The sequence below is a fragment of the Leptonychotes weddellii genome, chromosome 6, assembly GCF_054177405.1.
Source record: "Leptonychotes weddellii isolate Sample4059 chromosome 6, ASM5417740v2, whole genome shotgun sequence".
In the NCBI taxonomy this organism is placed as follows: domain Eukaryota; kingdom Metazoa; phylum Chordata; class Mammalia; order Carnivora; family Phocidae; genus Leptonychotes; species Leptonychotes weddellii.
This window is the reverse complement of record NC_138374.1, coordinates 30,733,022-30,751,822: the sequence shown is the minus strand read 5'-3', so window position 1 is coordinate 30,751,822 and position 18,801 is coordinate 30,733,022. Positions and strand designations below refer to the sequence as shown.

The window sequence follows — 18,801 nt, the reverse complement described above, 5'->3', positions numbered from 1 at the left end:
AATGTAGAAATATTTATCGGTGCTAATAGTCATTCAATACCTCCGCTTATAAACAAGATCCATACAGATTTCTCTTCTCTTTCTGTTCTCTCTCTGTGTGTCTCGCTGGAGCTTCCTGAGCAGACTGCACGAATGGAATGAAACAGCTTCCCCTTACCAAGGATTCTAGAGAGGACACCTTGAATAATGGTAACTCACGAAGGAGAGAGTCCCTTTCATTCCTTGTCTGTCAAAGGCAAATGAGCATGCTAACCTTACCCTTTGACATAGATGTCACTCATTTCCTCTCCTGTGATGCTCTTCTCATCCAAGAGAACGTCCTTGGTATTCCAGATGATCACACGCAGATAGTATCTGAAAGGAGCACATTTTGAAGGTGGGCTTTTTTCTCTGCTCTTGCACCAAGACCCCAGTCCGATATAGTAGAGTCTCAAGACTACTTACTTTTTGGCTTTCCTGGGGGTGATGTTGAAAGGAGGGCCTGGTGGCCCCAAACTCTTAGGGAAAACATCTACCCACATCTGAAGTTTCCCCTAAATCGTTCAAAAATGAAAAAAGAAATTAAGTGGCAGAGACTATAACTTTCTTTCATATTTTCTAGGTGAAACTGTTTCTTCAGGCCTGCCCATCTACTAGTCCATATGGAAAGTAAAAAAGTAGAGCAGAGGAGCAAACCGAGATAAATCATCTGTCTTCACTGTCATTTAGGCCACCCACTTCCCACTCTCACCAGGAGTCTCTGATGGCTACATATGCCCACCTTTGTCATAGTCTGAGCACCCCCTGGCTAATAAAAAGAGGGCTTCCCATCACTAACCCAACCCCCAACACACACACACACACACACACACACACACACACACACACTCATGTACCCTCTTACAAATGACTTGAAAGTTGGATCCTTCACTTAGAACTCTATTCATCACGTTGCCTACTTGTTCTCAGTCCTGATTTTGTGACACCCAAGGGTTTCTCCACTTACCTCCAGATAAAAAATCAAAATAATGTAAAATGGTATTTAATTTATAAAAGAAAGACTTACAACATGGCACTTTCAAAGGAGAGACCCCAAGCAACAGCAAGAACAGTACTGTTCCCCAAAGTTGAGGACTCCCTGACATCAGCTGGCTGGTGTCCACCACCTGGGAGGAGGCTTGCAGGAAGGGGAAAGGTGAAAGCCCAAAGAACACTTGTGGTGCCATCTTGGGGAGGTCCTGTCAGGTCTCCCCCTGCCACAGACCAGGGCCATCTATCTGACTAGAATGTTCTTCCAGACAAGCTAGGAATGCCATTAACAAACCACATCAGCCATATGAACCAACTTAAATTCCCCAAACTGTTTTTGGATGTTTTTTAGACTATACCTTCAGACTGGTCTTTAAGAAGGTTACCAAGGAAACTAGATTGGCTTCTTATGCACGGTGATCAAAATGAGTTAACTGGAACTCTTGAAAAGGGATAAGTTTTCCTCTGGTCCTGACTCTCCTCTAACTAATCTCTAGGGCTCAAGGTAATGTATCAAGCATGATGCAGAACATGAGGCATCTGGGTGTCTCCTAAGACCCAGCCACAGTCTGTCCAGTCCAGTAGGTAGAAGTGATGGGCGGGGGGGGGGCACATGGAGGGGAGGTGTGGATTCGTAGAAATCCTCCTCACTTTGTAATTTCTTGAGACTTTATTCAATTGAGGGGTGGGAAGGGAGAGAGGAGAAGGAAAGAGGAGGGCTCTTTGCGGGGAAGGAATAAATAAGAAAAGGACGAAATGAAAACGTGGAACAGAATAAAAGCAAGAAATGAGTGACAAAATAAACTAGTAAGCCCAGGCTACTTGCGGCCACTTTTTAGAGATAAGCTCGTCCACTGCTGTGTGGTCATTGTCAACAATATTTGCATCCATTAGATTACTATTTCTTTAAGTGTGATTTCCTAGCCACCTCCATTAGAACCCCTCCAGGTACTTGTTAAAACTCAGATTCCGCCTCCCTACCCCCATCTCAGACCTACTGAATCTGAATCTCTGCAGGCATGACCCAGGTCTTCCTTGTAACAAGCTTCCACGCGGATTATTCTGTCATTTGCCATGTCTCTCCTTGCTTTTCAGGAAACTGCTCCCCAGCTCCTGGGAACTGACCCTCCTGCATCACTACCCATGTGGTCCCTGTGATGAGCCACCTGGTGCACTGTGGCTCAGCTTCCTCCCTGGCTCTTTGGCCTCAGACATACCACCTCACCCAAGGGGGGCTGAGCACAGTGTTTCCCCAGCTGCCCACCAGGCCCCGCCCACCAGCGGTGGACAGTTGGGCCAAGCTGGGGCAACCAACCCTTTCCCTGTTTGGAAGTAGATGGGGCTACATTATAACACAAAAACCTTAGAAATGCTCTACAATATTCTGGCACACAGAAAGGTGATCACAGGAAAAGTGCAGACTAACAGAGATTCAGAGAGAGAAACAGACAAGAGACGGGGAGAGATCCTGGCCCAAGGTTGTTCTGAGCCATAGTCACCCCTCCTGTCTGGATTTAGTGAGTTACCTGGAAATTCTTACAATAAATTCCCCTTTGGGATAAAGCTAATCTGAGTTGCTTTTCTATTTCTTGTGTATCTAAAAGTGTCCAAAAGAGAGAAAAGCAGCAAATCTGGGTCAGCTCCTGCCACTGTGTTTGGGATGTGGATGATGGGTCTTCACAGGGAGGGCTCTTTTACCTGGGAAATGTTGGGCTGGAAGGTGCTGTGCAAAGTCCTGGTTTCCACGTGCTCAGGGACCAGTCCCTGAGTCCTGAGGATGTGAAGGGCAAGACGCTCATCAGGGGCCCCGAGGTGCTGGTGCAGGATTTTGTTGGCTTCTGGAATGGAAAATGGCATTGAAACAGGGATGGGCATCTGCAAACCGTTCAGCCAGATTGCCCTGAGGGGCACGTAGCCCTTCATCCCAGAAGGGCAAACTGGGCAGGCAGGGTCAGTGTGCGGACTTGGATCTGTGAAGGAGTCATGGATAGAAAGATCTCTTGACCATGGGCCCTGCCCCAACCAGTCTCACACCTGACTTGGGGGCTGCCAATAGCAAAGGGGCCAGAACACACCAGAATGTGTATGTGAGAGCAGCCTGTATTCACTTTTCTGGCAGAGGCTCACAGCCGGATTCTGTTTCCCAGCCTCCCTTGCAGTTAGGCGTGGCCACACAACCTAGTTTGGCTCGAATGTCACACAGGTAGGAGTGGTGTGTGTGTCACTTCTAGACCTGGCCCGTAAAACCCTCTCATGAAAGATATTCTAGGTGCTGTTCCCTTTTGGATGCAGAAGAAACAGCCACTTCAGGTGCCTGAGTTGAAGAAGAGCAGAGCCGCATGATGGAAGGGCCTGGATCCATGATGCATTGCTGCCTGTTGGGATACCGACTGCGAATTTCAGAGAAATAAACTAGTGTTTTAAGCCACTGACATGTGGACGTTTAATTGTTGCAGCAGCTAGCATTACTGTGGCATTTTAAAACCAACCCTCAAATTCTCTGACGCTTCTCCCACCGAGAGGCGGAGTCTCTGTCCTCTTCCTTTGAATGTGGAGACATATCTGACCCCTCAAGTGTGGAGAAAGAATGCTGTGTGACTTCTCCGATGAGGCAGGCAAGGCCACGTAGCTTCTGCTTGGTCCTCTTGGGATGCTTGCTCTAAGGGAAGCCATCTGCCATGTAGGGAGCATGAGTATCTAGAGACTGCCCTTCTGGAAGGGCCTGAGGAGGTGTTCTGATCGTTAGCCCCAGCCAAGAGCCAGCATCAACTGCTGGCTGTGTGTGCAGGCCATCCAGGACACCTCCCCCCACCTCCATCCTGGACACCCCGCTCCGTCAAGCCTTTGGATAACCATAGCCCTTCCAACATCTGACAGCAACCAACCACATGGGCTACTCAGGTGAGAACTGCCCAGTGAGCCCTTCCTGAATTCCTGACTTGCAAAACCGTGAGCAAAACAAAATGGGTGTTTTTCAGCCGCTAAGTTGTGGGGTGATTTGTTAGGTATCAATAGCCTTGTTACTGAGACAGTTTGGGGGGAGTTGTTTATTTGGGGGTACTCTTAAATAAGGCCACGTTGCTTGCCAGTTAATTCCCAATCCCTTTTGCAAGTTCTTATGTTGACAGCAACATCAACAATTCCTAAGTATCTCATCATCCCTGGTATTGACTCAGTCCTCTTCAAGTGGAAGGACAAAACACAGTTTCTTGCAATGTTGAGAATAAACAGTTGAGGATCAGGAAAGCACTTTTACTGCCATGGGGCTGTATTCAGCTCCCCCTGGAGACCCTGTGCACCCTCCAAGGCAAGCCCCACTGCCACCAGCTCTGGGAAGCCTCCCTCCCTACAAAACACTGAATAACACTGTAGCTCTTATGCTCTATTAAGCTTCCTTCAGGCTTTGTCGTAGTGCAGCTAGCTGGCTATGTGTCAGGACAGATTGTATTATAAATTACTGCCGGAGAAAGCGCAAGATCCCAAGCTCAGATGTGGGCCAGATGTGAACTCAGAAGATTCTTCAGATCAACCCCCCGCATCCCTGGGCCTTCTCAGAGAAGGGCTGGAAGAACGATGGACTAAGCCTGGGAGAGAAATTCTTGCACTACCACCTGAGCACTTTTGAGCTAAATTATGAGCTAATTATGCATTACACAGAAAGTAGTTCATTACCAGAACCGTGTGTTCAAAGTGCAAATGGCTATGACCTAAAAAGGTCAAGTGAAACATAAGACAGACAAGAAAATGTGTACACTTTGACATGACAAGACAGCAGAACTCTGCTATAATGGGGCTTTTGTTAGACAGTCACGTGTGCGGAGTCTCCTGTGGTATAATTTAGGGCATTGCTCTGCCCATTCCCCCCCACCCCCCGCCCCCAGAGCGGACCTAGCAATAGAGATGGGTCGCTTTACTTTGTAACCAGCTTGCGGTCTCTGGTTATGCACTTACCGAATTCATCCAAACTATAGTCTCGCCCTCCGTATCTGATTCTACTTCCATCTTCAGAAAGGATGGGTGGTGGGAAGCCTTTGTATCTGGCTACATTTTGAAGCAACTGTGTTGGTCTCAGCTGATCTCGCCAGGTGTTTACTCCAGAACTGTGAAGAACATTCCACACCCAGAGTTACCGTGGGCACACAGGTCCTTCTTGGATTCACACGCATATACTCATATACTTACAGACACGCCCACGTAACGAGGGAGCAGGGACTGTGCTCTACCCTCTGGCTCTTGTCTAGAAATCTATTTCAGACCTAAAATCCACAATTACTTTGGCCTCAGCCAGTGGATCCTTTCCCTCCTCCCCGCAATTTCCTCCTCCATAAAAATGAGGGGTTTGCCTACACGCTGTAATCACAAAAGCAAGCTTATAAACTAGAAATTGCAAGCTGTATCTCATTAGGTATTGTAGGAAGATGCCAAACAGCACTTAGGGAAAGAGGACATCACAAAATTCATCAGGGGTGGGGGGTGGGGGCAATGCTATGTCCCTCTTCTCCCGAAGATAGTCCTGTTATTAAAAACAATATGTATCTGACGCAAAGGAGCAGGGGCTCAGGGAAGACAGGCACTGAAACAGAGAACCAAGGCTTCCCCACATACTGATGTCGGATGGAGCAAATTATCTCCATCTGTGGCCCAAGCAACTTACACACAGTATTGCTCCGGGATGCCGCAGTGGGACCCAAACCGGGAAAGGAATCGGTTTTCCAAATCAATAATTGTTTCTCCCACCTTTTCATCACGAGTAAAGGTGTCATAATCATAGACAGAAATTTTCAGATCTTTTTCTTGAGGTAAGTAGCAGCTCAGTTCGTACATTCTAAATAAACAAATGCAAGGTTAGAATATCCATGATTCTATGTAGACCTCTCAAAAAAAACCAAAAAAAAACCTCCAAAAAACAAAAAACCCAGGGCTTTGTGCAGAGAATCCCCAGGTGGTGGTGATGGCGGCTGGAGGAGAACATGGTGACTGGGACAGCCAGGTTGGGGGGGGGGGGCAGTGGGTGGGGGCACTTGACAAGCAGTCCATGTTAGTAATAAGAACAATACAAGGTTATATGCTTGCTCAGGGGAAGAGCACGGCTTTAAATATCTACGTTTGAATCCCAACCCTGCTGCTTACTAGCTGTGGGGCCCTCGGCCAGTTAGCTCCCTTCCCTGTGTTCAGCTATCTCATCTGTAAAATAGTGACAGGAATACCTACCATCCCGTGTTGTTCTAAGGGTCAGGTGGAGCAATGTTTAGAAAACATCTGACATGACTGCATCGCTGAAAACCCAGTAGCTATGATAATATTAGTTATTCCCTATAATCTTATTAACATTATCATCACATGCCTATTAACTGGGGCACCCAGGCATCTCTGCCCAGCTAGGAGATTAGTAAGACACAGCACCCTGATTTACAGCCCCCTATCTGTGCCCTGCTATGTTCCCTCTGCCTCAACAGAGACCACTACCCCACGGAACATCCCTGACTCCCCCACAGGAGCACAGGGCAGGGGATGGTGAGTGGCATGCACCAACAAGGTGGGATGTGCAAGGGGCCAAGAAGGCTCAGTGCCTCCACCCAGGCCCTGTGGTCTGCCATATGCTTTTCTTTGGAATCCATGTTAAAATGCAAACACATCTGAGATAAAGAGTACTTCCCATGGCAGGTGAGCAGCGTAGTATAAGTTCTGAAAGGATGATAAACAGGAATGGCAAAAGCTCCGGATGGGCGAGGTTTGGTTCTATATTTGTACCATCCACATAGGTAATGGGTCCCGTAGTAGGTGCTCAATAAATTTGGTTGAAGGAAAACTGTCAGAGGCCTCTCCCATCCCTCCTCTCCCATCCCTCCCCCCTCCTCCTTGCACTCAGGTGTGTGGACCAGTTCTGGCCCCCAAAGCCAGGAACGTTAATCCATTTGAGCAGAAGGATGTGTGCCATTGGGGCCCTGGAGGAAAGCTTCCAGGATGTCTCCTGGATAAATCTCAGTGGCTTCTCTAGATGGCTGTAGCCAGGCAGGGGCCTGCAGGAGGCAGGTAGCCACATGAGAAAAGGCGCATGAATCATGACTACACATGAAGCCCTGAATCCACAAGTGCCCCATAATATCACATTTTTAGAACTGGATTCCAAGGGAGATGTAATATGTGTCCCTTGAGAAAAAGAATTCTTTGGTCAAATATGGTTGAAAACCACTTCTTTTGGAGTGTCTCTGGTCAAACTAAAGGCTCAGAGAAGTCCTGCAGTTATTCTTTTTTAAGCCAGGTGTCTCGGTTTGATGAACAATACTTTTTTTCTTGGAACACCAATTAACATTCTATAGAAGACATACATTCTGGGCGCCTGGGTGGCTCAGTTGGTTAAGCAACTGCCTTCGGCTCAGGTCATGATCCTGGGGACCTGGGATCGAGTCCCACATCGGGCTCCCTGCTCGGCAGGGAGTCTGCTTCTCCCTCTGACCCTCCCCCCTCTCATGTGCTCGCTCTCTCTCAAATAAAATCTTAAAAAAAAAAAAGGACATACATTCTGTTGAACTCTGATCTGGATGTTGCTATGATGGGATAAGAATATGCTGATAAGCACATAGGAAAGTTTGCTCCTTTCTGAATTCCCCAGAATTCAGAAAGAGACCCTGAGGGTCTCTGCTGAGAAGGAAGTCAGCCCTGTAAGACTGAGGCCAGAGACAAAGAGCTGCAGAGCCAGGATCTCCTCGGCGGGAGGCTGGGGGGGGGGGGGTGCAGATTCTGCCCACATACCAGGCACGGATTGGCCGAGCAGAGCCTGACAGCATCACTTCCTCCCAGGGTGGCTCAGAGCAAGATTTTTCCTGCCACTTAATTAAGCCTGTGCTTGGCTCCTCTGAGACGCGCGGTTCAGATGGGGCTGCCTGTCGGCCGTAAACGCTGGCTTTCCCCTGCTTCCCCGTCTCCCTCACATGGAGCCCTCCTTCCTGCCCTGCGTGCCTTTTCCTGTCTAGACCTCAGGGCTGGATCAGCGGAAGAAAAGGAAAATGATCATACTGCCGTGCCAGAGGATTACTTCCATTCCCTGGCCCCGGCATGCAGCTTTGGGGTGTGCAGCATGTGTGCACGTGTGTGTGTGCACGTGTGTGTGTGCACGCGCACGCCCGAGTGTGCCCAGGAGCTGAGTGAGCGTGAGGTCCTGTGTGTGCATATGTCACAGGGTGTGAGTATGTGTGAGGGGGAACAGCGTGTGTGAACCTGAGAGGCTCTGAGTGACAAAGACTTCGGGGGGGTGTGTGTGTGCGCGCACACAGGAGAGAATGCATAAGGACACAAACCAACAAACATGAGTAGAAAAGAAGAGGATGGGCAAGATGGTCAGGCCAGAAATGAAAATACAGGTCACGCATCGAACAAGAACAAAGTATTCTCCTGTTTGGCAAGGTTCTGGGAAAATAACACCGTTTTCACCAGTGTTTTGTACAAAGAACGTTTATGCTACACATTTAGATCTTGCCATGAATACGAAGCCTTCCCGGGGGTGTTGGAAAAGCTGGGGCTTGGTCAGGACTTTCCACCTCAGTCTTGGCTCTAGCACGTGCTAGCTCTGGCGACAGAGTCTGGCACCACATTTCCCTCACCTCCCGCTGACAGGCTGCACGTGGACGTGAAAATGAGACGGTGGCCGCCACAGAGCCTCAGGGTGCGTACCACACAGCTGCTGCAGTCAGATGGCCCGGGTTCCAACCCTGACTCTGCCTTTTACCAGCCGAGCACATGCGGCACTGGTTCCCTCTATGCCTCAGTTTCTTCTGTTGTCACACGGGGATGAGCGAGAGCACCTCAGAGGGGTGACATTTCTGAGATGTTTCATATAAATGGCTCAGCAGAGGGTGTGCACCCAGTGAAAGCTCAGCAAATATTAGCTATTATTAAATGTGGATAGCACTTGATAGCTGAAAACTATGGGTCCCCTTTAGGGGTGCCGTGGATTGCCTTCTCCAGGAGAACGATCTCCTTCCCCTGGATGATATCAGTGTGACAGCCCAGAAACAAGTCTAAAGTGGCCACTCTGAAGAAACCACAGCTTTTTCAAGAGTCTTCAGGAAAAGGAGGCAGAGGGGCATTGTGACCCCATCACTTTCTGCCCTCTCCTCAGTTTTGCTAACAGCGTCATTAATCCATTTGCTGGATCAAAATGGTAGAATCAGAATGTCCCAGGGGACAGAGCCCCAGCTGGATTCAGGGAGGGAGAACCAACATGTTGCTACAGGTAAGTCACGCTGCCTGTCCTCCTTGTCTGGAACTCACAAACTTACTGGACTTCTGGGCCTTGTGCCACCCCCTCCCCGGCCCCTTTGCCCCCTCGACCTCCCGGGCTCAGGGCAAATCTCTCTCAGAGAAGCCCATCTCATGACTTGGCTTTATTTTCTCCACGGCACTTTTCACTTGCAGGTGTGCGCTCACGTATTTACTACCTGCTCTGCTGCCTAAAATGTTTGTCCAGTTTGTAGTCACGGTTTCGGGCCCTAGAACAGAGCTTGGCACATGTCACATCCTTACCACAGAAGCCATGAAAAGTGAATGACAGACAAACATTTAGAAATGTTCGTTACCTGCCGAAAACCGGGTTGAGGGTGTTGGGGATGTAGTGGTCTCGATCTTCGATCACTTTTTTGCCCAGTGTTATTTTTATATAAGGGTCACACTGCGGGGACAAAACCGATGGCAAGCTGTGTCATCATGGGGTACAAGTTCAAGGCAGTTTCTGGGGCAGACTCAGGGGAGCCTCCCACCCACTCCCACCCTGACGAAAAGCTGGTGGCTGGGGCGCCCACGGCACCCAGGCAGCCACCTGCAGAGAAGCCCTGTGGGTTGAAGAGGCGGTGGCAGGGAGGAGGGACCCAGCAAATCTCCTCGAGGTCACATCTGTGAAATGAGAAGCATGAACCAGAAGATCCAAAGCCCCTTCAAGCTCTCAGATAAATCCCCGTTGGGACAATCCTCCTGAACACATTGTTTGGATAGAGTATCTTTCCCCCTAGTGAGATAACAGACGCCCCAAAAGAAAGCACATGACAATTATTGTGGCTGATGACTGTAATTATCTTGCTACAGGAGAAGGCCCCACACTCAAACTCTTACCAGGCCATTGTTGTCCTGGGGCTGGAGCTCTAAGCCTCGAACAATGTAAATCCTAACCGTGCATTCCTGTGGGACGCTGTCAGGTAATTCCCGAAACTGCCTGGGAGGGGCCGGCACGCTGGGGTCATCCGACAGGGGGTAGATTCTAAAGGAGCCCTAAGGGAGAGACACACAGATGTCCTCACAAGGGCCGCGGTGGCCTGGGCAGAGGGTTCCTGCCCTCCCAACCGTATACACTCGGGGGCAGCCACTGGGGCCGGGGGGTTGGGTGGCCAGGGCTGCCTTTTGGGAAAGAAACAATGTCGGTTACACTTTGTGTAATTCCAGTGGGGAATGTGAAGTGATGGTAAGGGAAGTGTTGAACAGATCACAGGGGAGAAGAAGGGGCAGGGCGAAGCAGGCAGACCAGGCACACATCTAGGCAAGAGTTGGGTCAGTATGGTGGCAAAGGAAGGGGTGAGGAGTGAAACTCTGAACGTATTTTGAAGACTGGAATAAAAGTGATTATTTTTTAGACCACTAATGTACAAAGGATGATTTCCCTTTTCTGGCGTCACCCCTTCATGAGACTGGGAGCTTCCTGAGGGTGGGAAGTATGTCTTGTTCATCACTCTATCTCCAAGACCTAACACAGGGCTGGGCACGTCGCCGGGGTGCAAGGAATGTTCCCTGAATGAGTAGAGCCAGCAGGCCAGCTTGTGAGGCCATAAACCTTATCCTGAAACCAGCTTTAGTCAGCACAAGAGAAAGCGTCCCGTTGGATTCAGACCCCGTGGGTCTTAGCTCCAGCTACGCTCACTGAGCAAAGCGGTGTGTAGGAAGCACTTCCTACCCTCTGTGCCAGGTACTGGGGACCCAAACATGAACTCAGGAAACCCAGTCTGGCACCGGGATGTGAGACAGGTCTGCCTCTCGGGCCTTCTTGGATCGCTTGCTGGGACGCGGCAGGGACGGGGACGTGGAGAGCGCGGCGGGGGCAGACCGGCTGCTGTGGGGAAGGGTGAGCGGCAGGAGCACTGCTGCCCGGGACTTGCCCCCGCCGTCGGAGGGAGGGGCAGGTGCCACCGCCGACCCCTGCCCGCTGCAAGGTGCTTTAATGGTAGCTGGTGCACCAGAGCCCCGGGAGCCCAGGGTGGGAGTGAGTCCCTCCGCCGGAAGCGCCCAGGGCACACTTCACAAAGAATGGGGCACTGGAGCCGGCCTTGAAAAGGATGAGTAGGAGGTGGTCAGACCACAGGGAGGGAAGGCAGAAGAGCCTGTCCCAAGGCTCCGAGTCGTGAGAGGACGAGGTGTGTCTGGGGCCGGGGAGTGGTCCTGAGCGGCAGGACAGGGTGGCCAGGGCGCCGAGTGGCTCGGGAAAGGCCAGCTCTGCCTGAGGAAGGAGTTGAGACTTGAGCCGTGGAAACCCAGCATCTTTCGGTAGACCAGAGCCACGATCACACTGGGCGGCGTGGGGAATGGACTGGAGCGGGACAGAAAGGTGGCGAGGACCATCAGTCGGGAAGCGCCTGAGGAAGGCCTGGGAGGAGGCGGTGGGATGGGGCTTGGAGAGGCTGAATCTGCAGGGCTCAGGCTTGGATGGCCTGGGCAGGGCGAAAAAAAGGTGCAGAGAATAACTTGGAAGGTTCTACCCCTGACCCCTGTGGCCCTTTTCCTTGTCATCAGCTTCTAGCATCCTTCAGATGGCAGAGGACATGTCCCTGCCCCAGGGGCTGGTCATCCTTTATCCTAGGTCTATAAAGAAATTAAAGGTGGATTTGAAACAGCACAAAACCCCACCTTTTACTCACCTTAAACTCTCCTACCACAGAAGGGTCTTCATTTTCATCTGATTTGCCTCGATACAGCTTGAAAGTATCTGAGAAGTCTGTCAGACCCTCAAATTCTGTTACATCCTCTAGTTCACAGTCGTATATCTGAAAACCATCCACAGATTCTTAATTTCCCATTAGAACACAGGAGGAGTCTAAAATCAAAAAGCCCGGCAATACCAAGTGGGCCTGGGCATGTGGATGGGGCCGCTGGAACCCTCCCATCACTGGCAGGAGTGTGGAAGGCTACAAGCACTTGGGGAAAACATCTGGCAGTTTCTTCTTGAGTTAAATATCCAGCTATTCTATGATGCAGAGACTGCATTCCTAAGTATTTATCCAGGAAAAACGGAAACACGTCCACACGGTACGAGAAGGTCTGCAGCAGCTTCCTCGTCAGGAGAAGGGACACCCACACAGCAGAACGGCCACGCAGTGAGCCACCGCTCAGCGGTAAGAAGGGACAAGCGACTGATACACAGGACAGCGGGATGGATCTCAAAATGACAGTGTTGGGCTAGAAAAGCCAAACACACACACCAAATCCATACAGTATGAGCCCATTTCTATGGAGTATAAAAACAGGCCAAAGCAGCCCATGGTGACGAAACCAGATCAGCTGCCTCCGGGCAGGATGGGAGGCAGTGGATAATTGGCTGGGAAGGGGTGCACAGGAGTTCTCTGTGGTGATGGAAATGTTCTCTGCCTTGTTCTGGGAGGTGGTTCACATAGATGTATACCATCACCACAACCCATGGAATGGAGTCGTTTATTGTATATAAATTATACCTCCATAAAAAACCAGAAGAAGAGGAGGAACAAGAATGAGAAGGAGGGAAGGAAGGCAGGAGGGAGGGTGGATTTGAGACTGATCTACTCCACCAGTTTGATCCTTTTTCTAAATTAGTGGTTCTTTGCATGCTGGTGTTTCTTAAGCTTCACTGAGATGTTATGATGATAACATGGAAATATGTGGGGTTTTTCTACTTCGATGGGGAAAATCATTTTAATGGCTAGATATTTCTCATTTTAAAGATTTTTTTTCTCCCATGCAATGTTCTGAAAACGTTAGCATTTCCTTCTACTTAAGCACATTAATTACAGACTAAAAACCAGAATGAAGAATTGGAAACTCAAAACATTAACCCAGGAGATCAGAGGTAGCCAGATCTCTCTAGCTCAACAGTTCGCCTTCTTCCTGGACACATGCACCCACGGTTCTGATGGAATGTTATATCCATGTAACAGAATCAACTTTTCAGCTAGTGAAACAGATGCCCGTTTGGAAGACAGAATAAGGCATGTTGGCGTTGCATGCTGTTCTGCAAGAGCATGACTTTTAGGATTCCCTGGGTCGAACTGGATAATTGTTGGCCTAATCAGTGTGATGTCAATTCCCAACCCTCTATCAGATGCCCCCAAGCCCCCAAGTGGCAGTCACATAACCATAAGTCAACAGCTGTCCTCAGGCTCCTAGAATCTTGGCAAAGGCAAAGCCCACTGCAAGAGGACTGGCCCTTCCCCATCAGTCCCTCCATTGGGCCTTTTGGTCAGTTTTAATGGATGCTGATCCCTCACCCACAGCAGTACAGGCCCAGGTACCTTGAGTTTGGAATAGCCTTTCTGAACATATTGTCCACATTTTTCATGTTCCCCTGTGGAAGCATAAAATTTACTCCACCAGTCAACGATTTCTTCCTCCTAATAAAAGACACATCAAAATGGAATAATCTTTAGTGTTGACATGGGTTTCTAATCAATGCAGGAAAACCCACATGTCATGGGTAAGAGAAATAGGTACTTCTGAACCTGAACGAGGGGACAGGATAGGATTTTGTTGACATGTACAATGGATTCAGCATTCACCATTCTTTCACCCAGAAGCTGCAGGGGAAAGGACCATCGTTGGCGGCCAGTGAAATGTGTCTGGCTCAAACGCCCACCGCTATCCTAGATGACTGCTTCCATTCTATAGACACAACCTGATCATTAGTCTGGTTTTACATTTTTATCCTGTTCACTTGATATTTATATATACAGATAAAACTCCCATATATGCTTTCTACTATTTCATTTCTTTAACTGTTTTAGCCAGCACTCCATTATAAAACAAAGCTAAGCTGAGCGGTGGAAAACCTGGTTCTAATTCAAGTCCCATCCTTTCCTATAAGCCATACCCTCCTGTTACAAGCCGTATCGGCTTGGGCAAGTTGCCCGATCTCTCTGAGCCTCAATTTCTTGATCCACTGAGTGGGACAACAACACTACCTATCTCCATCTACTCCAGAGAGTTGTTTCAGATAAGAACATTAGGAGAAAGAGCTTTAAAAATGATAAAATGTGGGGTGCCTGGGTGGCTCAGTTGGTTAAGCGTCCTAACTCTTGGTTTTGGCTCAGGTCATGGTCTTGGGGTCCTGGGATGGAGCCCTGCATCCGGCTCCCCAGTCAGCAGGGAGTCTGCTTGTCTCCCTCTCTTTCTGCCCCTCCCCCTGCTCATGCTGTCTCTCTCTCTCAGATAAATAAATCTTAAAAAATATATTAAAAAATGATAAAATGTGAAACAAAAGTAGGGAGGCATTCTGGGTCCTTTAATCAGTAGCTCCCAGCCCATCCTTGGGTGAGTTCTGGGCGCCCAATATGCTTTCATAAGTTCCCCAGGCGATTCCAATGTGCAGCCAGTGTGTGGAACCTCTGGTTTAGATGTATGGTTCTCAGTTGCACAGAGGAGACCGCATATCAGAGTCACTTGTCAAACACCTTTGAATTGCAGAAGCCTGTAGTTTATAAAAGGCTGCTATAAATTCCACTCAGATTTTTGACAAGAACAGAGTGTCATCAGACCCACTCATTGCACACTCAAGAAAAGCTACTTCTCATCTGTGTACCATATATATGTACACAAGCACACAATTATTTCCCCTTTATAGTCAGTAACCCAACCTTGGATTTAAAACAAGTTTCTTTACATGTCCGCTATAGGTGGAAAATCTAAAATGAATCTGCAATCTAGCAAAGCACGTATAATAGTTACCTTTTCTGTCAGCTGTTTATCACATTACGCACAGGAAGAGGGCAAACCACAGAAGGTCACATGGATATGGAGAGCCCATGAGCATTAGGTTTGAAGAGAAAGAGGGAGAAATTAGTTTTCATGCATGCTTTATATTATCAACATTTTTGATGGATTATTTAGAATATTCAAGATGATCTCATAATTAAACACACCTTATCGGTTTCTTCTCTGAAAATGTGCAAATGAGTTACAAACAGTATTAAAAGGAGAAGGTTGGAGGTAGCCACGCACATCCCATGTTTTCGAGAGAGAATCTCGCTGCCGGCACAGTGATCACAAGCCGGGCGGGGGGGCGGGGGGTGCTTGGAAGTACAGCTGCTCATCCGCCTGCCCCAGACTTTTCATTTCATTTAGCTCCTAAAGTATTCCTCAACTTGGCCTGATTCTTATCCCTTCAAAAACTCCTGTCATGGGATATTTGTGTCTAGCATGGCTGCAATTTCATCCGGTAGGAACCTTTCCTTGCTTTCTCCCCATGCCTCTGTTATAGCACCAAATACAGACGCGTCCATCAAAATTGCTCTAAGAAGTCAACTTTCTCATGGTCAAATGCTTCCATTTGAGCTTCTGCATGGAGGACCCCCCGCCCCCCGCCCCGGTCTCAGGGCACACCCGCGAGAAGGGAGGATGGGGAGCTAGGGGGCGGAGCCTGAGTCTTCCCTTGGTGCTGCCGGGGGCACATCACCCAAGTTCACTCTCAGGGGCAGTCTGAGGGATGCTACCTAGAGCCCCTTTCTGAAGTCCTAACCCCAAGTTCCTGTCTCGTGTGAGGGGTGAACGGCTCATCACAGGCACTCCCTACAGCTGCTGTATGCGGTGGCCACGGGCTTCCTCTGTAAGCGTCCTCACTGTTCTCTGACTGACGTTTATCCAGCACGCAGAACCGCCAAGAGAGGCAGAGAGACACGCAGATGTAACAATTCCTTATAGTAGATTCATCCCGAAGCAAGATTAGAGCTTAAATCATAGCCAGATTGAGATTTTGGAGAGAGGCATTTTATGCCAAAAGCGCACTCACGTTCCACGAATGGTTCCTGAATTTTTAAAAAAGATTTTAAAAGTCTGTTTATTCACACCTATTTTCAGCTATTTAAAGTTATTTCAAAGAAAAGAATAGGTCATGAGTTTAAAAGCGCAACTCAAAACAAATGCCTGATTTTAAACGTTAGGATAACCATGGGAGAATTTATTCACACCCGTCCGCTCATTAGTTCACCCAGAAAAGTTAACGGGAGCAACTTGCTTTATGGTATCTCCATGGTAAGAGTCTCCTTTATACTTAGAACAATCACATTTGTTTAAAGATCGCCTTTCACTCCAAAATCTAGTATTAGAAGGAATCTGAAAGGAGAATTCCAGTCTTTAGCCCGAGGTCCCCACAATGCCCAAGCAGCTTCATGCATTTCCTTCTCATACATACATACATGCACTGTCCTTGGAGAAGCCATTTTGCTGACTGCTGTTGACATACTGCTTAAGCACTGGAATTGGAAGGTAACTGTTGAAAAGGCCACATAGGAACGTCCATGCTGCCCAGCAAACACTTATCAGCTTGCCCCAAGTACTTATTTCTCACCTCTCTTGCGGTAGCGCTGAGCCCAATTTAAGAACTCCCACAGTTCTCCCAGGGTAACGGTGTGCGTTTCTGTGAGCACGAGACTGTCACCCAAAGCCCTAGCTTCCAGCTCGCATCAACAGCACAGTGAATTTTGACCCACCCTCTCCATTTGCCCAGACTGGGCCCGTGGTAGCAGATGTAAACATACATCACATGTACATGTAATGCATGCCCAGCAGCAAGCTTGTTATCGGCTCTTCCAAAGCTCACCTGGGTTCATTTGACTCTGCATCCATGTGTGTACTGTCTTTCCTGACAAACAGGTGGAATCAGCTTTTTAGGGGCGATTCCAACCAGCCTTTCTTACCAACACGGAGTACCTCAGCGAGGTGTTAGCAGAGCAAGCCGATTAAAGTCATTTACAGTATTGCCGTCCCGCCCCCTTATCTGCAGGGCACAAGTCCCAAGATGTTTAGCAGATGCCTGAAACCCCGGGTAGTACCGAACCCTAGATATACTATGTTTTGTCCTGGACACACATTCCTATGGTCAAGTTTAATTTATAAATTAGGCACAGTAAGAGATCCATAATAACTAATAATAAAACAGAACACGTATGACAATATACCGTAGTGAGTTATGTGGATGTGGGGTCTCCCTCAAAATGTCTTCTTGTGCTGAACTCACCCTTCTTGTCATGATGTGAGATGATAAAATGCCTACGCGGTGAGGTGACGTGAGGTGGGTGACGTGGGCGCTGTGACGTAGCATCAGGCTACTACTGACCTTCTGACCATTCGTCGGAAGGAGGGTCATCGGCTTCTGGACTGCTGGACCTGCCACTGACCGCGGCTCACTGAAGCCACGGAAAGCGAAACCGCAGATAAAGGGGGACACCTGCCTGAACGATGGTGGTTCCTAATACTACCTACCTAATACTACCTAATACTACCTAATACTCCCACCCCCAATCCTGGTAGACTGCAACTCAGTTTCCAGGATGTAAAAGAAACTTGCACAATGTGTTGCTACAGTAACCCAGCCATCTGTTAACTATCATTAAGAAATGAGTGAGAATTGGGGCGCCTGGGTGGCTCAGTCGTTAAAAGTCTGCCTTCAGCTCAGGTCATGATCCCAGGGTCCTGGGATCGAGCCCCGCATCTTGCTCCCTGTTCGGCGGGAAGCCTGCTTCTCCCTCTCCCACTCCCCCTGCTTGTGTTCCCTCTCTCGCTGTATCTCTGTCAAATAAATAAATAAAATCTTTAAAAAAAAAAAAAAAAGAAATGAGTGAGAATATCGGCATAGATTGGCCTTATTCTTCTTGATCCCCCCACGTAGGGCTACTAAGTACACAGCAGGCATGAATAAGAATTGTTTGACAATGGGAAGTAGGAAAACCAGAGACAGATTATAGAACAGGATCTAAAACCGCTTTTTTCCAGAGTGGTTGTGAAAATGTATATAAAAGGTCTTATGTATACAATCCTTAATTTCTCCCTAGGCAACTACTGCTTTGTTGGGAATATGTGAGGTCGTTTACAAAGTGAACGTGGTCGTTTTACAATTTTGGTATTGTCATTTGTGACTGTGGACGATTCCTGGGGAATAGAACCAGATCCACTGCTGCACGGTGCTGGCGGGGGAGATCACATTTAATGTGGTCCAGTTGTTAGTGAGCTTAATGAAGTGGGAAGGAAGTGAATTTTTTAAAAGGTACTCTTCATGGATATAACATATTAAAGTGCAATCATGTGCATTTTTTGGCCAGTTTGCACATTAAAACATGCCGTGAAAGTCCATCCTAAATGCCAACACAAACAGGGAGATATTTGATGTTTTCTTTTTTCTGGACTGAGACCTTTTTACATTTTCTTTCCCTTTCCTTCTTGTAGAATTGGTTGGAATGGTTCTAAAATAGGGTCCTGAGTGAGCATTTCCACCAATTTCTTCACTTCAAAATTACAGTGAGTATAAAAATCTAAGATACCCCATATCCGGACAAATTGGGTCAGTAAAAATCCGTGACACTTCTCCTTCATGTAGGGAAAAAAACTCTGTGCTACATGCATCCCTCTTCTGAATGTTCTATGCTATAAACTGTCTCCTGAAATTTCTCTTTCTAGCACATGGTATCATTCAAACTGTCCACACCAATAGTTCTGAGACCTGCCTGCACGTTAGAATCACATGGAGAGATTTTTAAATATACTGATGTCTACTAGGCCCTCTTCCTCTTGGAGGGTAGG

The 18,801-nt window shown here is 48.2% G+C and overlaps 1 protein-coding gene across 1 annotated transcript in view; it reads right to left on the bottom strand.

The window, feature by feature from the left end:
- Nucleotides 1–18,801, bottom strand: part of MYOF (myoferlin) — a 148,472-nt gene that overhangs the window by 11,792 nt on the left and 117,879 nt on the right. The window contains exons 38-47 of the mRNA XM_081823080.1: nt 14,956–14,967; nt 13,527–13,625; nt 11,904–12,029; nt 10,114–10,269; nt 9,585–9,676; nt 5,663–5,833; nt 4,960–5,108; nt 2,707–2,846; nt 445–533; nt 259–354 (exon numbers count right to left, since the gene is read on the bottom strand). Coding sequence (XP_081679206.1) covers nt 259–354; nt 445–533; nt 2,707–2,846; nt 4,960–5,108; nt 5,663–5,833; nt 9,585–9,676; nt 10,114–10,269; nt 11,904–12,029; nt 13,527–13,625; nt 14,956–14,967 — 1,130 coding nt within the window. The remainder of the gene's footprint in view (nt 1–258; nt 355–444; nt 534–2,706; nt 2,847–4,959; nt 5,109–5,662; nt 5,834–9,584; nt 9,677–10,113; nt 10,270–11,903; nt 12,030–13,526; nt 13,626–14,955; nt 14,968–18,801) is intronic.